This window comes from Lepidothrix coronata, unplaced genomic scaffold (assembly GCF_001604755.1).
Source record: "Lepidothrix coronata isolate B3197 unplaced genomic scaffold, Lepidothrix_coronata-1.0 Scaffold153, whole genome shotgun sequence".
Taxonomy (NCBI): Eukaryota; Metazoa; Chordata; class Aves; order Passeriformes; family Pipridae; genus Lepidothrix; species Lepidothrix coronata.
Window position 1 is genome coordinate 1,729,869 of NW_016690333.1, and position 21,950 is coordinate 1,751,818.

At 39.5% G+C, this 21,950-nt stretch overlaps 1 protein-coding gene across 1 annotated transcript; it reads left to right on the forward strand.

Moving 5' to 3' along the window:
• The first annotated feature begins 3 nt into the window (after positions 1-3).
• Positions 4-21,169, forward strand: LOC108504159 (uncharacterized protein F13E9.13, mitochondrial-like). Its single transcript, XM_017828815.1, has 7 exons — positions 4-46; positions 158-233; positions 1,395-1,477; positions 8,249-8,429; positions 12,872-13,022; positions 15,097-15,224; positions 20,277-21,169. The coding sequence occupies exons 1-7, from the start codon at positions 38-40 to the stop codon at positions 20,465-20,467; spliced, it is 819 nt and encodes a 272-aa protein (XP_017684304.1). The 5' UTR covers positions 4-37; the 3' UTR covers positions 20,468-21,169.
• Positions 21,170-21,950: the final 781 nt, after the last annotated feature.

The following is a 21,950-nucleotide window of genomic DNA, read 5'->3' on the forward strand; positions in this document are numbered from 1 at the left end:
ACGCGCACCCGGAAGCGGAGGACGCGGCACGTGGGACATGTCCGGGGTGAGCGTAGAGGGGACGAGACCGGGATCCCAATCCCGATCCTGATCCCAATCCCGGTCCCGGTCCCGGCCCCGCCCCGCTCCGCTCACGCCCTCCTTCCCCTCCCCGCAGATCGCGCGGCGGCCCGCGCTGTTCGGGCGGCTGAAGGCGGCGGTCATTGGGATGGTGCACGTGGGAGCGCTGCCAGGTAAGCGCTGGGCGGGCGGCACGGCCGGCGGGATCCGCACCCGGACCCGAAGCGGGACCAGGACCGGGTCCCCACTCGCCGGTGTCGCCCCTTGGCCCAGCTGTGGCCTCCCCGAGTAAAGCCCGCGCCGCTGGGAGCCTCTTCAGTCCCTTCAGCCGCCGCCATGGGCCGCTCGTGAAGTGCCCTAAGTTTGGGCATCTCCCCGTTTCAGAGGTAAAAGAAGGCAGGAGACGGTTCCCCGTAAGGAGCCAGGCTGAGAAAACCAAGGTTTGGTGTTGATGAGCTCAGTGTTTTAAGAAGCCGTGGTTAGAGAATTGCACGAATAAGCATTAGGACAGGGTACAGGTTGGATAGAGCTGCCACAGTGGGAAGCTCGGACAGCAGGCAGGTCTTTGCCAGCCTGGCCTTCTCGTCCCTCTTTCCAAGGACTCTGGGGGAGCGGAGCTGATCACAGCAACCTTGACGGGCTGGTGCCCAGAGCTCACCCTGCTCCACGTTTTCCCAGCAGCAGCCCCCGGGCACTGTCCAGCCTTCCCCATGCTGTGAAATCTGACAAAGCTGTCAGAGGACTCAACACAGCTCCCATTTCAGACTCTCACTGCCTGATTTAGGAGCCTAAATATCAGAAGCTACTTTGGAGTTGATCTTAATGGAAACTCATGGAACTCCAACAAAATCCATGTGTTCATTTCTGCTGTGGAACACTTAATGCTGAAGGTCAGATACGGTCAGCCTTGCAGATTCAAGATAGCTTTAACTGATTTTAAACTCACTGGTGTTTAGCACAGGTATTCTGCAGACCTAGGGGTTGGTCTTGCCCATAGGTTGTACTGTCCAGAACATCATTAATGCAGGATAAATTATAATAAGTGCAGGAATAGCAAGCTAAGAGCAGACCTGGTGCAGTAAGGGATTATAGCAGACGTTCCTCAAGTTTATGAATTAGATTTAGGAGCTAAATGGTTACAGCAGATGTGCCAAGTTCAGCTAAGGAAAGAGAAGTCACTAAGGTGTGTCACAAGGAGACAGAGCAGCCTTTTAGCAAGTTTACCCTGTATCTCCCTATTTCAGCCTGCCAATCCCTGTAGCTGTCCTACCCAAGAGCTGTCCCTGCCCATGTGTTTGATTTGTGCCCTGGAGTATGCAGTGTTATTCTTGCAGGGACACCAAGAAGTTCTCTTCCATTGACCCAGATCGTTGATCAAGCTTGTCAAGAAGCAGAAGCTTACAGGGATGCTGGAATTGTAAGTTTTGTTTCTTTCTTCCTGTGGCAGCCATTGAACAAACCCACTTCTGCATAGCCAATATTTTAAATTGGTCCTGTACTTCATGAAAAGCATCCTAAACCACACAGTTTAGGGAGATGTTTAAATACACGTCTTTTATTTCAACACAGTAAGTAGGCCTTCCAGATTACAAAGAAAACCATAACATAAGTATCACTTGCACCCAAAATAATTAAAAAAGTTTAGATTCAAATTGTACAATTCAAGTTAAGTTGGATGACTGTCAACTTCTAAGAGTCAAGTCCATTGAAGGGGTAAGAAGAAAAAAAAGGAAAGTGGGCTGCAGCATGGATTGTTGGTGGCATTCTAGGTCTCTGGCTGTAGAATGCTTCATCCATCCAGTCTGACAAGCAACTGTATTTTTGGGTCTGTACAGCACTCTGGTTTCAGGGAGTCCTGGGGGATTGCCATGTGCACAGATGATACACTGCATCCATAGCTCAGGCACCTGTAGGGTGCAGGATCACCCCACCTTTGTGTCTGTACCAAAACAGCACAGATAATTCAGGGACTAAAAAGGTAAAGCTTAGGCCCTTCTCAGCCCTCTTTAACTCTTCAGGCCCCCAGCAGCAAATATGCCTCTGTTTTGCACATCAGAAGGCCTGAAAGGCCAGTCTCAGCTAGAGGCAAGAAGAGGCAGAATTGCTGTTGGACCTTAAGTGCTATAGTAATCTTCATAGGTCAGTAGATTTTAACAGGGTGTGTGTCCTTTTGAAAGGTCAGATATGTTTTAAACATTTCATTACACCTTGTCTAGGGGTGTTGGTGTGCTTTTTCTTTGACCTGCTCACAGCATTGTGAACATTTTATGGTGGTGTACAAGATTGAAAATTTCTTAAGTGAACAAGCAGTCGCTGCTGTTTTCAGCAAAACTTCAATAACAGGCAAGTTGAAACAGTTTAATGTATAAACTAGTGATACTTTACAGAGGGAACAAAATTGAATGCAAGAGCTTAGTCTAAATTATAAAAGACCCAGGTCAAAATGCAAGACAAGTCACACAAAGTAGGTTATGGGCAGAGCACTTAGTAAGGCTAAATTAGGCAAGAATGCTGAGAATAGAATTGTTTTGAAAGGACAAGCAGCTTTCTGGTAGAATGATGTTTACATAGGTGGGCTTCAGTGCCTGTGAACCAGATTAGCACATGCAAGATGTCCACCCAGTTAGAATAGTCTTTAACTGCAAGCTGAACAGAATGAGTAAGTTTTCTTCCTTTTCATGCCAGCTGAAAGAACAGGTGTGAAATAGCTCTGTTTTCTGTACTTTATAGTTTATATTTTGTTGTTACAGTATCACCATGAGGTATAGTGTGATTTGATCTACCTCAGAAGAGTGGTAAATACTAGTCTCTGTCTTCCTGTGTCAGCAGAAGTGGTTGCACAAGTAATCTATAGCTCATAAAGCCATTGCCCCACATTCCACCGCCTGTTTACCCGTTTCCCTTACGTAATAATTACACATTGAATCCTGGAGCAGCAGGGGGAAGACACCAAGTATACCCGAAGGTGAGGGAGGGTACAGAAGCAGTCACTTACACTGTTGGCCTGCACAAAGCGGGAGCAGCTTTAAGACAAGCTTTAAAAACAGTACTAACACAAAACTTTACTTTGGCTTTTAAACTTCGTCTTTTCAAAGGTTGTAATAAATTGGGCAATCCTTTGAACTTAAATATATTTTTAAACCTACCTGTCAGATGAGGTGAATGCAGTCATTTCTCTACACATTTGGACAAACTCAGGGCTTAAAGTTATGCTTAGTTTATTTCCTGTAAAAGGCACTATGCATTCCACAGCAATCTTCATTCTAAAGGTCTATACAGAATAGTGTTACGGCAATATAACAAACAAATCCTTTATTAATGCTATAAATGTCAGAGATAATCAGGGGAGCTTCTGTAAGTTCAGTATGGTTGCCTAATGCTTTCTGCAATTCACTTCTTTAGTTTTTCTGGTACTTCAAGAGAAATGCGATTTTTCATGATAAATATTTCAGGACCTTCCCAGCTTTTGCACAGAGATCACCACTCTTCCAAACTGTCCTGCTTTTGTAGTGAGAATATATTTGTGTTTCTTGCTCAGTATTCCAAATGAACTGTTAAGCTGTCTGTTTTTCTTGTGGAAGAAGAGCTAGAAAAACTTAAAGGGTTTTTTTTTCCATGGATGTTTCTACTGACAGTGTTTCCAAATGCTGCCTACAGAAGCCTTTAAGAAGATACATAACCATTTGCTGCTATTAGATGTTTACATGTTGTCTTAAGTTGCTTGAATTGCTGTTAACGTGGAAAAAGGAAGTATGTGGTCTTGCTCACTCCATATGCATTGCACTTGGAAGTAAATCCTGGTATATTCAGAGGAAGGTGACTTGTCTGACACATTAGCAGCTTAACATAATAAATATGGAAGATTTGTGATATTAGAGCACAGTAATGAAAACAAGTGAGTGCTCAGTTAGGAAGCCATCTGTGCTCAAAATGTATATGCTTTGTACTTCTGTGTTGCTAAACAATGAAATTCCCTAGACAAAATTTTGTAAGCAGCAGAGTATGGGGCATTATAATCCCTCCAATTTGTACATGCTCTTGTTTAAGAAAGATGCACAATATATATTCAAGTTAACTTTTATTAATTCCATTCAACCTGCCTGGCACTTGCTTTCTAGCCAGAAAATAGAGCACAAGTTGCCTCTGATTTCATTGATAAAGATTATTTGACTACAGGTTGTTGTTTCCTAACTGTAGCTACTTGAGTAGCTGACATTAAAAACAGTTGCCAGTATATGTTTTACATTGATATTTTTTTTAAAAATGAAGAGTTTTAAGCCTGTTACTCTTATAACTACAGTGATAAGTGGAATTCAAAATGCTTAGAATTTAATAACAGTCGAGACAGAATAAACTAGTATTCCTGTATGGAAGAATACAGGTAGTTATCACTTGGATTACAGAGGTGAACATTTCAAATCTTAACTATATTACAGTAAAATAAAACAGCAGACAAACCTCCTCACAGCTGCTTCCTATGGTATGTGCAGGAGAACATAAGATAGTTACCTCTGTTAAGGCAGTGATCTGCTCTGGAGGTGAGTTTTTAAAGGAATTGTGGGGAAGCCGTGCTTAGATACAGCAATTAAATGCTCTGCAAAGGCACTTGATTTCCTTTATAAGGGGCACATGTCTGTGGTGGGGGAAAAGCTGATTACACACCTGAGCCTGTAGAATAAGAGGTGTGGTACAAACTCCCCCTTTCCTCCCTGCAGGACGGAGTAGGGCTGTTGAGCTTGTGAAGGTGTGTGTTGGTGTGCCCATGTTTGCAGGTAAAACCTTTATTTTTGGGGGAAACACTGGGGTTAAAGTTTCCCTGGGGAAAAGTTATGTTAAGTCTATGCTGAGTTAAAACTTGTACAACTATTGCATCTGTTGTGGTTTATAATGTTGTGGCTATTTTTGAGGCTTTTCTTCTGTGGTGCCTGTGGGGCTGAAGTGTTTTAAGAGGTTGTTTCTGTAAGTGGAATAAAGCTAAGGAAATTATTTCTCTATATAATCAGAGAGCTATTTAGATGACCTATTTTTCAGTAGCTGACTGTGATACAAAGGGCACTTCACACATATGTAGCACTTCAGAACTAATTCAACCTAAAAAGGAAACATATTGTTTGAGAATTACTTATAATAATGCTATTACATATAAGCAACACTTAAGTTATCTTAATATTGAATGGAAAAGGAACACAAAAGGTATTTGCTAGAGTTTTGTCTCATACTATCTAAATAAATTCTGCTTTGGAGGATATAATGCAGTAGCTGTTTCCACAGACTTCTAAACTATAAGCTTAAGTTCCAAAAACTTTAATTTAGCATAACTGGTTTTTTTCTCCCCATTTTAATTAGCTGTCTGATAGTACAGAAGTCTGTCTTATATACATATCAATTCAGTAAACACAGAAATCTGTGGTGTTATATTTTTATATAAAATGTAAAAGAAAGCTTTGACTTAATGCCTCTGTAATTCAGCTTTCTGTATTGCAGAACATATGTTGTTCTTTTTTTAATTAAACAAAACAGACTATGCAAAAGAATGTAGTCTATTGGATGGTACTAAAAGAATAATACATTACTAAAGTGCTACCAAAAATATTCCCTGTAATAGTGGACCTTCAGGCCATAGGAAGAGACAGTTGCTGAAAAGTGAAGATAGTAAGTTTGAGGCAGAAGAGAGAAATTTTGGAATCCTCCCATATGCCTGCATTTTGAGCTGGAATTCAATCAGATACTTGTTATGCATAGTACTATGGCTAGGTTTTTTATAATTTATTAAATGAATTAATTCATTAACTTATCTAATGGAATAATTTGCTTTATGCAAATCCTGAACTGTCAAAGCAGTAGCAACTCCCAGAAAGCTCGGTTTCACTGTGGAATTGCTATGGAATTCTGCCAGCCCATTCTCTTGCTTTTTTGGCTGCTATGTGGCTCTTTGGGAGCTGAACATTTGTAGTCCCATTCCCAGTCACCTTTCTTCCTGTGTGTCCTGTTGAGGTTGATTCTTGGCTGCCTGAAAGCCTGGGGCTTCTGTTTGGCAGATCCTAGCTCCTGGCCATCATGATAAGCTTGGAGTTTCCCAGATACCCAGATTTTGGTGAAAGTCTGCCAAGTAGATCATTCTTAAGCTGAGGGCTTCCAGATTTTGTGGTCTCAAGGAATTACCTGTGTTTGATGGTTCATTGCATTTTTTGAATTTGTTATGTTAAAATATTATGGTTCTGCATTAATCCTTTTGCCACATTCAACTACTGACCAACTTTGTATTCTTGCTCAGCCTGGCCTGATTATTTATATGTAGAGAGGGCAAAAGACCATGGGATTTCTCTTTCTGTTGGTACACAAAGGATTCTGTAGTTGTTCCTGAGGTACGATCATTTGGTCAGTTCAGTTTGGTTGGAACAGCCCTGACTTCAGCCTAGAGGAACAGAATAAAAATTGGTCCTTTTTTTTTCTTCCAATTTCTGAAAATGCTGTGGGTTTTCTTAGGGCAGGTTATCATCTCTGTCACATGGCTACCTCCCATCACAGGTACAGAAGTGTGGGTGTTACATATTGAATTGGACATAGAAACAAAGTCAAGGACAGATATTTTGGTTGGTTGTCATATCTTGTTTTCCTAATTCAGGTTTTTTTGGACTGGAATTATGTAATTAAATATGTTGATAAAGCACCAAATAGTGCATAGGTCTAATGTGAAGTGCTCATCATAGCAGGTCACCTTGCCCATTAATAGGTTGTGTCCCTTTGTTTTTTAGGTAGCATGTATTTTGTGTGTTTAAATATTCAGCTGTAAGTAATTTGGTAAAGGCAGCTGTGCCCTGGTGCACTGAACATATGTGTGTCATGTGCTTGGGCTGACCATGTTGTTTCATCAGATTATGTCCATTCTCAGTTCTCCCCATCCTCTGTGTTAGGTGTTCATTTATGATGTCTGTGGCTCAGCCTGTAATTCAGCCATTAAATGCTGACTGCATTTTATATACTGTCTTACCTGCCAAAAGGGCTTCTACACTACAACAAAGATTAGAGAAGCATTACATATGAAAGTTTATGAAAAAGGAAATATTTTTATTTTGTTTCCTCTTCCTCATTCTGTGTTATTATTAACCAAGATGCTATGTTTAATCTGTAGTTGTATCCCCTCCCCGCCCCCTCAAATGTTTTTTTTTTCTATTCTGTTTCAGTTACAGTATCTTTGAAATGTAAAGCTCTCATTTTAAAGGATTAAGATGTGTAATAAGATTCCAGAGAGCAGAATTTATTTTCTATGTGTGCAGTTAGTTTGTCATTTAAACTTTTTGAATTTTTAGAATGAAGCTCATGACAAATATCTAGTTTCTTTTACTATTCTCACTGCAAGTGCAAAATATCAGTCCTGGAATATGTTTCAAGACTATATTTTTACTTTTGTTATTAGTCCTTGACAAAATTATATGTGATTTGTTGTTGCAAACTTTCTGGAATACAATGATTGGAAAAGTGCATAGCAGCAGGTAATGTACAAAGATTTTCAATAAATTGCATAAATTGTATTAGCAGAGTATTTTATCATCACTCCAGTGTTTGCTGAGAGTATGTCCATGTGGAAGGAGAGGTCTAATAGATAATAAATAGCAATATCTTTCTTCCAGTAATTCTGAATATGGAATGGGAGAAATATCAATAGTTAATACTATGGTATTAGGCACACTACAAATACACACAATAAACAAAAAATTCCTTTATTTATCCAAAATAACACTTATTTTCTGACATTAATTGAATTGAAAATTGCCCTGATTATCTCCAAATCCTCCGTTATCCAAATATACTCAATATCCTGTATTCCCCTTGGATAACTGAAATTTGACTTTACACTATTTTTAATGAAGTATAAGATTTAACTCATTTGCCCGTAGTTCACATTTTAGGATGGATCAAAGGAAACCAAATTGATGAATGCATAATTAAAACCACATTTATTTCTCCTCATGATTTCCCTGCGAATACCGTGCTGTTGATGAAAGCACTTTTGTAAGTGGTCGTGTGCATCAAATGCATCAATTTACTGCAGATAGTCCTGCCTTTGAAGGAAAACCCTTAAACTTTCGTGTCTCTTCATGCAAAACAGGCTGAGGGTAAACTAGCCACGTGTTTAAAGTTCCCTTTTGCACGGTGTGATCATGTTTTTGTATAACAATCTCCCCAGGATGGCTTGATGGTGGAAAACATGCACGACCTCCCGTACACGGTGTGTCCTGGGCCAGAGGTCACGGCAGCAATGACAGTGGTTGGTGCTGCAGTGAGACAGAGCTGCCCCCGTCTCCCACTGGGTGTCCAGGTCCTGAGTGCTGCAAACCAGCAGGCAATAGCAGTGGCTCTGGCTGCAGGTAAATAGAAATGACTCATCAGTTATTACTGCTGTTTGCCATGGCATTTACTCCCCGCAAATTGCGCATTGTGCTAACATAGATACCATGAAAAATGAGACATGAAAAGCTCACTGTACCCTGAAAAAGCAGAAATTAGATTTTTGAGGGAGATGCCTGCTTGATTGTAATAGATGATACTTGTGCACTGCTTCAGTTGGAGGCAGCTGAAAATCCCAAGGCCGCTGCAGCAGCTTTCTAGGTGAAACCTGTCTAAATGTAGTGATTGGTTTAAACCTACTCGTGTCTAAAAGCTACCTTTGGTGTAACTCTATTTACTTCACTTAAATTGTATTTGAGGATCAATTTAACCCACTGTGGTTAAGCATCCTGTTGCAGCATCTAATAATATGTTGTTGCTACTACTGTTATCCATTAAAACTAAGTTTTCATTGTCTCCTTTAATGAATGGATGGAATGAGGCTTTTTATATAATAACAAATAATGAATGTACAGATAGCCAAACTACTTAAATTGCATTTGGGGGAATGAAATATAAATTAATCTGTCTTTATTGCATGAATCCTAGACTTGCTAACCTTTCTGCTCCTACTGCTTACTGAAGTAATTTTAGTTTTTCATATATAACATTCCGTGATGTAAAGATGGGGGTTGGCTTAATGTGGAAAGCTTGTACTTCCTAAATTCATAAATTGAGGGTTAATGCATGTTTTTTGCCCAAATTGCTTATGTGATTGCAGTAAGGATGCACATTTTTGAATGTAAAAATTTTATAGAGCCAGGCAGAAGATGCTGGTGTTAACTGAAAACCACACTTCAGGTAAAATAATATAGGGTAACCTAGCTGCAGTGGCATTTTTAATTATGCCGAATATATTCTGAAAGGTTTACATTCTTGTTAGTAGATGTGTTTTGGTCTCAGATTTGTTTTGTGTGCTCTGAAATCGGAAGTTGCCATTTTCAAAGCCACTTGACAAACTGACAAAACCTAATTTTATTGCTGCAGCAGAACCTGTATGAAAACCTAAAATAAAAACGCTAACAGAATCCAGTTTGTTTTGGAGATTGCATTCATGTGGGATACTTGAGGGACACAGGTGTTTGCAAAAATAGTACACACCTTATTTTTAAAAGCAATGGTCAAATTGTTAACGTGTTATGCATCCTTTGAGGAGCAAAAATCATCATTAAATAAGGGATATAGTGCAGGAACAATGCACTTCTCTTCTCAGCAATTATTAATGAGGGAGAGAATTCCTGGAGGGCTTGAGTTTTGCTCAGCTCTACTACTGTTCTGCACTATTTGCTCTGTAACTGGAGAACACCAGCCAGGAAGGGCCTGTGTTTAATGCATTTCATTGCACTTCTCTAAAAATGATTGTCTCAAGTTCACTGAACAGGAAAGCAAAAAAAAAAAAAAATCACTTTAAGCAAAATCATGGTAAAGTGAGTGCTACTTTGTAGGCAGCAAATCTCTGAGTAGTTTTTCTGTAGGAACCTAGTAGTGACTTTAGTGTCAATACAATTTTAATAGGTGGATATTAATAAAGCAAATCCTGGGTGCTTTCACTACAAAAATAACTTGCTAAAGGTATTTTAGCTAAAAAGCATATGTAGCATCTTGTACTATGACTACTATGCAGTCATTTCATTTTCCCTGTGGAAATTCCTGTCTTTGGTAGAAATAACCACTCTGAAGAGAACCACACAGGGAATTTATAAATGGTCTCTAGGAGAAGGTAATGATTTTATTTTGTAAAGGGCAGGGGAAAATCAGCAGGTTTACAGTGTGACTAGAAGCTCAACTTCAGCAACATGTGGTTGTGCTAATAAATGTGTTGTGGGTAGCCAAATAGCAACAGATGAAATTACTGAATTTTCCCAGCAGCTTGGCAGATCTGAAAATAACAGTAATAAATCAGGGGATGAGGCATCTGAGGAGGTTGGGATTTTCTTTTTTTTTTTTTCATTTAATTTGATTCTTTAGGAAACATTTATTTATTCAATTAGGCATTAAAGAATGGAATGCCAGCAAAATTGTGTTTGTGCTGGGTGCTTCAGCAAAGGTGTGGGGCAATGGTAGGAGAATAGTGGGGGACTCGCTTTTGAGGAAGACATAAGCTCAAGTTCCTTGAGCAGGCTTTGCTGTGGCTGGTTACTTGATTCCATGTTCTTAACATAATCTTAAAATTCTGTTTATTAGGTTTCATTGGAAACTTCCTGCTCTTGTTTTCCAGTGAGACTACAAAATGTTTTGTTCCCATATAAGTCAGAAATGGGACTGCCTAGTAACTATTCAGCAGCTATTACTTTTCAGCTTGCCAAATGTGAAAGTAAGCAGTAGTATCATTCTCACAACTTTATGAGCGTAAAAATGAATTCATTAGTGGAATCTGATTATGGCTTCATAAAACAGAAGGATAATGATATGGTGCCTGCACCTATTACACTTGGTTAAAATTTGTATTTTCATGGCCTCCAAAAACCCAGATCAAGAGTGCAGCCTTGTTAAACTAAGTACCATACTAATGTTCAGCAAAAAGTCTTAAATTACTACATTAAGGAAACACAAACCAAGTGTCAACAAACATGTAAGCAGTGACCTTAATAAATGAAATTACTCAGTGAATAGCTCCTGTCTTGAGTTAAACATTGATTGCTGTGAAAGTGTAACATGTCTCTAGACCCTTCAATAGTCTTATGATTAGAGAAATATTTTTTCTTACTTAACTCTGAATTGTTCTGTAAGCTTGGGTGTTGTAATAGAATCTGTAGGTTTTGTTCCCAGATGCAGAAGTCTCAATCAGGCTGTTTGCAGTGTGTTTATTACCCAGTGTCTACAAACACCTGTAGCTGTACTTGTGGCACACTCTTGACTTTGGATCCTGAGAATATTCCACGCTTTTCAGCAGCTAATCTCAAGGCACAGGACAGCTTGCATTTCGTTTGGCATCCATCTGTGATGTTTCTTGTTAGCTGGAGTCTGTGTTGCTAAGCAATACAGGCTCTTCTCTATCAGGCATAAGCTTCTGATTCTGCAACTTCAGGGCTTTGGGAGTGAAACTGAAATTTTAAAATAAACAGGCACCTTGTCATTTGGTAAATACATTTTCAAGATCATTTCTGTTTGTATCTGAAGTATGCTAGGGTGATGCCTCTGTTGCCTAAGCAGTTCTCTGGTGGGTGGGACTGCATTCTCGATAGCTGCTTCCACATGCATTGCTTTCCTTGGTATGATGTCAGCTCTAATTAAACGTGCAGCTGATTCCAAAGCTGGAGCTGCAGCAGAGCTTCAGAAGGGCTTGGAAGAGCCCTCTAAAGCAAACTGGGATAACAGCAAAACTGCACATGATGAGTTCAGAGCTTCTGTGCAGATGTTAAGTGACAGGTGAAATAAACTTCAGTGCTATGAAAGACTTGGGAGAAGAGGGAAGTGGAATAAGGGAATCAGGATTCAATCTTGTGCCTTACAACTGCAGGCTTATTACATTATGGTCCAAGGCTTCAGTATTACAACACGGATATTTCAAGGCTGTGGGAGGGGTCCCTGATAGTCAATGAATGACCTGTGTGAAGTAATTATTATTTGTAATCTTCCTCTTAAATATCTACCCCACAAAACCTTCCTAGTGCAAAACATTAATGAATGTGGTGGAAGCCGTGCTGCTAAGACGTGGTAGAATTGGTCAGGGTAAGTTTGGAGTACAGTGGAAAACATTTTGCTCTTCCCAAACCTTACCTTTTTTCGTACCTTTGGCACAGCTCTACAAGTAATTTATTGATGTGGTGCTGTGTAGAAAACATGCTACACCGACATGGAGTCAGATGGGTTGTGTTTCAGGCTGTGTTTCCATGCCTAATTTTGTAAAGAAAGATGACAATGCTATTCCTCTATGTCCGTGTCCTTGATGGTTTTTGACCTGATGGCCAACTTGAGGCACATTTAACAGCGGGGTAGATGTTGGGAAAGACGTAATACAATGAAAAGGTTTCTTGAAAGAGGGAAGAGATGCAAGTTAATGACCCTTTTTGGAGAGAAAAGGACAAAGGAGCCATGTTTTGACCTACCTGCTCCTCTGTCAGCGTGTGCCCACTGGCACGTCAGGGCAAGAGGCAGGGCAGGGTGTGCAGCTGCCTTTTCTGAGCCACACAGGAACAAACTGAGGGGCTGAGAAAGAAGGGAACCATGGGGATGGACAGAAAATTGGTGGGCTCTATTGGAGAGATCGGAGCTAAAAGTAGTAAGATGGAAAGAGGTCAGAATATGGGTGAAAATAAAGCACGTAAAACTTAAATTTGTGGAAAAGCGACGTTGGTTAGTCCTAGAACATATGGAGGAACTTGTGCTGGGATCAAATAAGAAGGGCAGTAAGGTGGATTTTTGTTTGGATTTAGTATTTCTGTTTTCCGGTCTTTAAAATACTGCTTTTGATTGTTTTCAGGTCTTGATTTTATCCGGGCTGAAGGGTTTGTGTTTTCTCATGTGGCTGATGAAGGGATTATAAATGCCTGTGCAGGTGACCTGCTACGATACAGAAAACAAGTTGGAGCAGAGAACATTCAGATTTTTGCCGATATTAAAAAGAAACATAGGTAAATATAAGCAATATTTTTCGTAAATATGAATATAATTGTGATATTTTTCCCCGTTTTCTGATTATTAGTGCAAATTTAGTGTCAGGGCCACTAATGATATAGAGAGTTTATTATTTAAGCAAGGTCTTGCAGTGCTCTTAAGGGATACATTTAAAAATAAATTTGCACCTGTAAGTTGCTGGTTGGTCTATCTGTGAAGTTCGTAGTTGTTTAACCTCTAGGATTTAAAAATGCAGACTGTAAAAGTCTTGCATCTGGTATTGAGTGAGATTTTATACACTTGTGTATATGCCTATTATGTGTAAAGAAATTTTGTTTCTGGAGGTTATGTATCTAAGGTTATTTTCTAGTCATGTAAGCAGGTGCCATATAAAAGCATCCGAATCATAATATTTTGGCATTTTAAAAATCTTTCTTTTCTTTCCTGCCAACAATACTGATTTTTTCTACTTAAATCAGTGCTGTCCATGTACAGGTTATGTTCTGTGATTATCAAACAGAAGGAACTTATGACAAACGAATCCAGTTTCTTTTCTACTGCTACTTTATCTTACCTGTCACATGGTACTTTCAGCAATTTAGATGTCACTCTTTGTGTTTTTTTCCCGGAAGAACTGCTCAAGTGCTATGTATTATACATGCTAAATAACCTAATTAAAATGTTTGTGTGTAGTATGTGAGTAATCATGAGAATAGCCAAGTCTGGAATATATAATAATAAATATATAATAAGCAAGTAATAAATTTCAAAATAGAAAGTAAACAAGCAGTGTGGTCAAATTAAGCTTTTCAGGTACTTTTGGGGTGTTTTCTTTCTAATGACTTTTGATATGTATAAATAAAATACATTTCATTAGACTTTTCTGTAAAAGAATTTGATTTCTTCATATCACTTTTTTTTTTTTTTTTAGTCTTGGCAACTGGTGAATTGATATTTGGATTATACTTCCCATTGTTCAAAGGGTGTGCTTTTTAAGGAAGGAAAAGAGGTTCCTGTTTCTGGCAGAATCATAAGCTCAGAAGAAAATGTTGTTGGTTGAGGTTTTTAATGTAGAAAAATACACCTGCCACTGAGAGCTGCTATGCTCCTGTTCTTTAAATGAGGACAGACTATTTTTGTAGTCTGTTTGCTGTGTTGCAACCACTTTCCATGTGTGAGTTTTAGGATGCCAACTACTCTTCAGCCCTTTTTCAGTGGCACTGTATGTGTTAGGTACTTAGGCCTGCCTTTCTCCAGCTGCAGAAAGGGAATTACTTCCTATTCCATACACTGGCACATGTGCTGCCTCTGAATATGGCCAGACCATGCCCTCTCCCAAGTGTTGTCCATACAGACTGATCCATGAGGAGGTTGGTGCCTTCACCACTCAGCAGTGCAACATGTTGGCCATAGCTGTTGTTTTCTATTTAGATGGAAATAGAGAAACAACAGTCAGATGTTGAACCAGCAATGGCTGGAATTGTTTCCAAGTTTAGGACTGTTTAAATTAATAGCTGCTTTTGCTATAGGTTTCAAAGTGTGTCACCCATACATCAAAGCCTGCTGTTGAACAGCTGGGTTGCAGGTAATTGATGCTTGTAATTGCTGTGTAAGATGATTCCTGTGATTATATCATAGGTAATAGCTATACTTTCAGTTAGTTGGACTTGTGCAATGACGTGGAGGCTGTTGATTCTGTTCTAGGCAGCAGGATCTGATTTATGAATGAACAACCACAGCTCCCACTTGAAGTCAGAGAGCTCTGTGTGCTCAACATTTCTGAAACACAGGTGCTCGACGTGTAAGCAGCCGTCTCAATTGACACTTGGTGGCTCACACTCAGCAATCACTCTTTAGAGGCAGGAGACCCGGAGCAACAGGCCCATCAGTTCTGCTTCCCTGATGGAAATGGTTGTTGAGGTTGGTTTTTTTAACTCTTGCTTGGATTGCGATGTTTCTTCCCGATTTAAACCAGGACACTTGCCCTCGCTCGCAAGGCCTGCCTTTGGTTGTTCTGATGGGAACACAGTCCATGCTGCAGGGTGTGTGTATCAGGTGTGTGCTGACAGTAACCAGATCCTGCTGTTGCAGTGCCCATGCCCTGACGGCCGATGTCGACGTGGCCCAGACGGCCGAGGCTGCCCAGCTCTTCCTGGCCGATGGGGTGGTGCTGACCGGCACAGCCACGGCTCTGCCTGCGGATCCCCGGGAGCTGCAAGGTGAGGGATGTCACACAAAGCCTGCCCAGCAGGCACTGAACTCTGAATTCATGTAGAAAGCCATATATTCACTTCAGGGGAAACCTGCACGTTCCTTAAGAGGGTAGTTGAAAAAGAGGAATGAGAAGAAACTCTTCACCGTGGGGTTTGGTTTTATACGGTTTGAGATGCTGTTCAATTCAGATTGGCTGTGGTATGTTTCTAAACAGTGGTTTGGCAGGACAAAAATGGCAGTTGTTTCAAGCCTTCATGTGATGCTGAAGCTTAATTGAAGAAAAAAAAATCGCTATTTAATTCCTAAAAGGTCCTAATAGAAGAAAAAGCTACTTTATAGCTTTGTTAGGAATCTAACTATGAATCTTTCCATTGAAGAGGTGAGCATTTTAACCTTTCACAGTGAAAATGAAAGGGGAGGAATGCGAGGAAAGGGGCATTTTGATCAGGCAGCATTCCAAACAGTAATACCAGGGAAAGTACTGCTTGGAAGATTTTCAGAAAGAATACAAGTTCATTGGTAGATAGGAGGATATTAACATCAAAATAATTTTTAAGTGGTGTGGACTTCTTATCAAGGGAGACTCATTTGACCTATGAGTTCTGACCTCTGCAGAAGTGCTATGATTCTTCATATTTTTATATTGGCATAAGTTTGGGCTGTCTTTATGAAACTGTATCGCTCCCATGCTAGAATTAAAGTTCCATCATGGGGACATTTAATTTTCATCACTAATTTTAATTTAGATTAATGACTTGAATTTGAATGTCTCACTACATAAAATAGAATGTCTATTTTCAAGGTTTTACTCTTTCTGACATGCTTTAACACAGAAAGTTTTGAAGTTCCAGTGCAGTGTATTGTATTCAACTTTTGTTAACAGATCAGCATGAAAAACTTACTTTATTTGCCATAGATAACCTGGACCTCAAGCATGAAATCATTCAGTGTTTTCAGAGTTTAATATCTATCATACATGCTTAAGAGTATTTAAAATGAATTTTGATACATTGAACAGGTAATGATGAAAGCTAAGCATCCTTTAGAGACTGCAAAATTTCCTTAATCTAGAGCTCCAGACCTGCCTGCAGTTAATGTATTAATGCAGATTAAATAATTTTAAAAAAGGATTTGATAAGTCTTTGGGCAAAATCCTAGGTTAAATTCTACTTTCACATGTGTATGTGCAACCTCCACTGATTTCCTGCATCACAGAGCAAAAGCTGACCTGTAGGCCCAGAGGTTTTTTGTCACAGAACTTTCAACCAGACAGTACCATGGCTTCTGCTTTTCTTTCATGTGAACAAACATGTCAGTCTCTGTCTTGTTCTCCTTCTGGATCCAAAGAACAAAATGAATCAGAGTTGGCAGCTGTAATGAAGTACACATTAATTTTGTGTTTGGATTTGTGTTATGAAAGCAAGAGTCTGCAGATCGTGGGTTTATTTTATTTAGATCACAGCGTTTTGGATGTTAGCAGGCCCTCTCATGAGAAGGATGTTGTCTTAAAACAGTTAAGAGAATAACTTAAAAATCAATATTCCACAGTATAAGGAAATGACAAATTAGGCATATCTATGTCAGGAGATTCTTAAAAGGGATCAGATCTACATGCTACAAAGTTGGTGTTGATGTGAGTGAAATTTTGCATTTCACGAATTTATGCAGCCCTGGAAGTGCTGTGTTACAGTGATACACACAATTGGGCACCTTTCATCACACTGCAAAGCATCTCTTGAAAGCAGAACCGAGAGACAGATGAGATTTTTGTCATGTCTTTTTTTCAGCTTTGTTGTGCAGTAATACAGAAGTGGTTTTGCCTTTGTGTCTTTGTGTGGAGTTGACTGACTTGTGATGGGCTGTGGGAAGCGAGTGTTTCCCTGTCGAGCCAGAGAACTCTGCTGGTACTTTGTGCCGCTGCTTTCTCGCAGGCAGCTTCCAGCACCTCTCCTTGCAGAGGCTGGCAGGCTTTGCTCCAGGGCTGCCTGGGCACACCGGGGCACCAGTGGTCGATGGAGTATGAGGTCCGTAAACCAGACTTGATGTTGTTAAGGAGCAAGAATTATAGCTGAGCGTTTTCAATTGTAATTCATTAACAAACCATCTTTTCATTTAAGAGGTTGTAGAAGTTTGTTCCAGTTTGCTGCCTTGTGGAATGTTCTTTGGTTGGAGTGTGTGAATCTACCAGATTTTTTCCTTTGGATATAACTGCTGCAATACTTGCTTTGCATTCAGTCTGTATTTTGAGTGACCAAAGCTTTGTGTAATGACTGCTCAGTTATCTCTTTGCACAAAGCAAAGTGCCTCAGCTGAGTAACCAGTGGAAAACAAGTACATAATGAAATCCAACAGCTGGCTATGACTGTCACCTCCTTAATTATTGTTCATAAAAGGGGCATCAAGATTGATTCACCCTCTCACCTTTTGATGGTCAAAATAGAGGCTGCTGCCTTTGTGGTGCCCTCAGAGATAAACAGGAGACGTGAGTGATCAGTACTTTTTCTAAGCCCTAGATTTAATGGCAGAGAACAAGTCCTTTGAATTAAAAACCAAAAATGTGTTACAGTGGAGCATTACCATAAACATAGTGTTGTGTATGGTACAGTGATCACTGCAATGAAAAAGCTGTTAAAGAAGAGTAGTCGAGCAAGTTATTGGCACCGTGGTGCTTATTTTTACGCCGCTCTTCGTCATTGTTTTCAAGCTAGAAACATTTGGCCTTTATTTCATGAAACTTGTGCATACCGTAGTTCAAATGCTTTCATTGTGCTTTGCAACCAAGCACTATTTCATTGGATTTTATTAAAGACCTATCTGCAGCTGTGCTGCCACAAGAAAGAGCACAGTGCCCTCTAGTTACAGCCCATTGAAACAGAGAAACGTGCGAGTTGTGTAAACTTCAGTCTTGTTACTGTAACATCACAAAATTGTCTCCTTTTTCTCACTGTGTCAAAAAAAAAAAAAAAACAACAAAAAAACCCCAGAAAAAGAACGCCAAGAAAGCTGAGAGATTTAAAGCAAAGCTCTGTGTTTAGAGACATTTTGACAGTGACTGAACATTGCCATACGAAAGCACATCTCACTGCTGTTGCTTTATTTTCTTTTACAGGTTAGAGTTTGTATTAACACAGCCAATAGACAAATCACCTTCTACTAATCAACTTTAGGCTTGATGTACTTGGAAAGGACTTAAAAGTAGCATCTGTAGCATTCCTAATGAGGTAACGCGGTCTCGCTGCACACTGAGCGCTCCCTTTGCCGTTCTTCACGTTGTCAGTCTGAATAAATCTCCAGCACAGGAGATGTGTGTGGACTCCATGTGTCATGTGTGGATCACAGCAGCAGTTGGATACCTTGCTACTTTGGAAAGCTTTGGGGTGTTTCAGAGTTTCAGATCAGTCTCAGGTTTCACTGGGTTTTCCCCTTTGCCTAGTGGGGCTGTCTCTGCCTCAGACCCACGTGAACATGCTCTGTTTAATTATTTGGCTCTTCGTTTTTCCTGCTGATGTGAAATAATTATGAATCCACTACCTGCTAATGTGCCTTACGCACTTGTCACGAAAACAAATATTGACTTGAAGCCCAGTTCCTCTGGGGATACACTGAAGTACTGCTGCACAAATCTGTGGTCAGTTGTAGCACCTTAATTTTGCATTGGTGTCAGTATAAAGCAGATAGGATATTTCTAAGAGCATAAAGATATTATACAAAAGAAAAATCTGATTTTTCTAGAACGGGATATCAGTAATCATGCTATAAATAACTAAAAATGAACTGTTTTGTTGCTGTAAGCAGAATGACTAAGAATATCAAATATGCATAGAAATAACTAAAGTTTCAATCATATTAGCATGATCCATCTGATCTGTTTTACATTTTCAGGAAGGGCTGTGTAGAGTGGTTTCATTTTTGTGTAAAAATGTTTTTAAGAAGGGGTTATTGTTCCTAGATGGAAAAATGGTAGGGCATATGACCTAAAAAGAGATTCAAGAGCATTTTAATTGATCCTCTTTCTTCAGTGAAGTAGGAAGGTGATAAATAATTAGTCTTTCCTGAAACATAATTAATAAGTTAGGCTTCTGATGAAACTTCATTTAAGCAGTGTTTTGAAGAAGACTTTTATTTGTTGCATATGTACTTTCCTCTAGTCACCTCAAGCTATAACCACCTTACATCAGATAATCACCAATTAAGCCAATTTATATGTTTTTAACAGTCAGAAATAATGCCTCACAGCGTTTCTCTAAGGCATGAAGCATCCAGCCCTATGAGTGACTCTTAGGATGGTCAGTTTGAAATGAGAGGATGAGAAGGATGCTTAAACTGGGCTTCCCTCCCCTCGAGCTAGTACTGACCCAAGTTCTGCAGCAGATACTGTAACAACATTTCATTTATCTGTGGGGAACCTTTCCATGCTCAAAACAACCATCCCTTTTTGGTTTTATTCCAAAAGATGTGAACTCTGGTAACTGAGCCGTGGAGCAGTTTCTGCACAGTCAGGTCTGTGAGAACACACACATTTCACAGTGAACGTGCTCACCAGGACCGTGGGCTGAGATCCACCCCTCTGCCTGACAGATGAAGTGAATCTATAATATTTTGAGCCTTTTTTTTCCTATTTCTCCTTTTGGAGCTAGGTAAAAGGTCAGATAATTAAATAACACTGTATAAAGGAAAAATAAGTGGCTTTTTTGTTCCATGACATTCCTAGTAGTGATAAAGACCACTTGTCTTTCTGGCTTTTGATTTCTGGAACACTGGTTGGAGCTGTCACTGGTGTCTGTATGATCACAGCTGTTTTTCATACAAGCAAATATATGAAGTGTTTCGTAGAACATAATGTAAAAAGTGAGATTTTTTTTTTTTCCTTAACAGCTGCTTAGAGCTAAAGGTGTTTTTTTCTAGAGAACTTGTTTCATTCTGTAGCAAAGTAATAAATGCTGTGATCATGAATTTGTTGATCCCTTTTTTTGTTGAAAAACTAGGCAAATTAAAGTCTTTGTCGATAGAGTTTCGAAGACAGGGTTTAACCCTAATTTTGGTTTTCTTCTCTTCAGAGGTTAAGCATGCTGTGAAGATTCCTGTGCTGATTGGGTCTGGAGTGACTCTGGAGAATGTGGGGAATTACTTGGATGCAGATGCTCTAATAATTGGTTCGTATTTCAAGAAAGAAGGTTATTGGGCAAATGCTGTTGATCCTGACCGAGTAAAGAAATTTATGGAGCACATAAGTCCACTGAGGGAATGAGCTTGTCAGTAAACAGTATTTGCTTGTGTGTGTGTATAAATGCAGTATGGTACACTGTACAGAATTAAAGCACAAATGTGTGGCTGAATGGTGAATAACATCAAATAAAAATGCACATAATCTCCATAACTAGCTGGGAAACGTGGTGACACTTTGCAGTGAACTGGTGCTCTGATGTTTGTTTCTAGGCAGCACATTTCTGTGGTGCTCAAAGCCATCACCAATGCAAACCCAAACCTGAAGGCTTGTGTGATATATCCTCTCCTATAACTGAAATGCCTATGGAGTTTAAGAATTTACAGTAAATATTCATCACAGGAGAGCTGAGTTCTGTTTTGCCTTTAAGTACAATAGGATGCCCTAAGTTTACAGCTAAAAGTATTGTAAATTGGACAAGTTAATTAGCCTTTCAGTTTCCCCATCTGTAAAACGATAATAGTACCTGCATCACACAGGGGCTGTAAGACATAATGAATGAATGGATGTACAGCACTTTCATCTCTTCAAATGAAGGGCTCTTTTAAAGTTCAAGATCATTATTTTTTCATTAAAATTGTGCGTTTATTACAAAAATGAAGTAATTGTATGAAACGCAGAAGTTTAAGATAATTGGGATATTGATTTACTTACAATACTTATCAGAGAATAAATGTAAATATTTAATTATATTTTAAGTAGAGTTGGAATTTAGTCAAAATGTTTTCGCAAAAATTGGAAATTTTAATAAAAGTTTATTATTTTTCAGCAAGTGTCTCCAGTTTTGTGCCCTTCCAGACTAGTATTAGTGATGTTAAAAACTGCCAGGTTCCTTCCAATACGTGAGATATAAGTATGATAGAAACCTTTCTACCAAAGCTGACAGGTAAACACAGATTTTAATTTTTCCTGTAAAATGTAGAGGAAAAATATTAGTCTCACTCTCACTGTGTATGTTGTAAGAGATTCCTCATGAATTTGATCTTTCAGCTCTAAGGAAGAGTCAAAGAACCCAAAGAATACCTGTTATGTCATGGCTGTATAAAATGTAGGCAAATGTTTTCATTCCTTGGGACAGGGAGTGAAGTTTGTCCTCTGGGAATTCTCTCTTTCCTTTGTCTATGCATCAAGTTTCTGCTGATGCTAATGGAAGTTATATTGTAAATATCAAAGCAAGTATACAAACAGGTTTTTGTGTCAGCTGGCGGAGAGCCCATGCTGCTCTGAACAAGAGATACCTCCCCTCCTTCCAGAGGCAAGAAGATTTTCAAGAAATTTAGTTTTGTTTACATGATGGTGATTCTAGAGCACCACAGTTTGAGATTGTCTTCTCAGGTTTCTGTTTTCTGGGCCAGTCAGTCTCCCACACGACTCCCATCAAAAGCAATGAAATGTCTTTTGTGTCTTAACCTGCTGGAAAAGAGATTCTTTAGACCTTGTGACAACCATGGCTTTTCTCCATTTTCCTCCTGAATACACTGACAGTTTCAATGCCTAGAAATCCTTT

Coding starts and splice junctions, on each gene's coding strand:
- LOC108504159 (XM_017828815.1), top strand. Junction 1,478..8,248: donor CTTACAGGGATGCTGGAATT/GTAAGTTTTGTT, acceptor CAATCTCCCCAG/GATGGCTTGATGGTGGAAAA. Junction 13,023..15,096: donor GATATTAAAAAGAAACATAG/GTAAATATAAGC, acceptor CTGCTGTTGCAG/TGCCCATGCCCTGACGGCCG.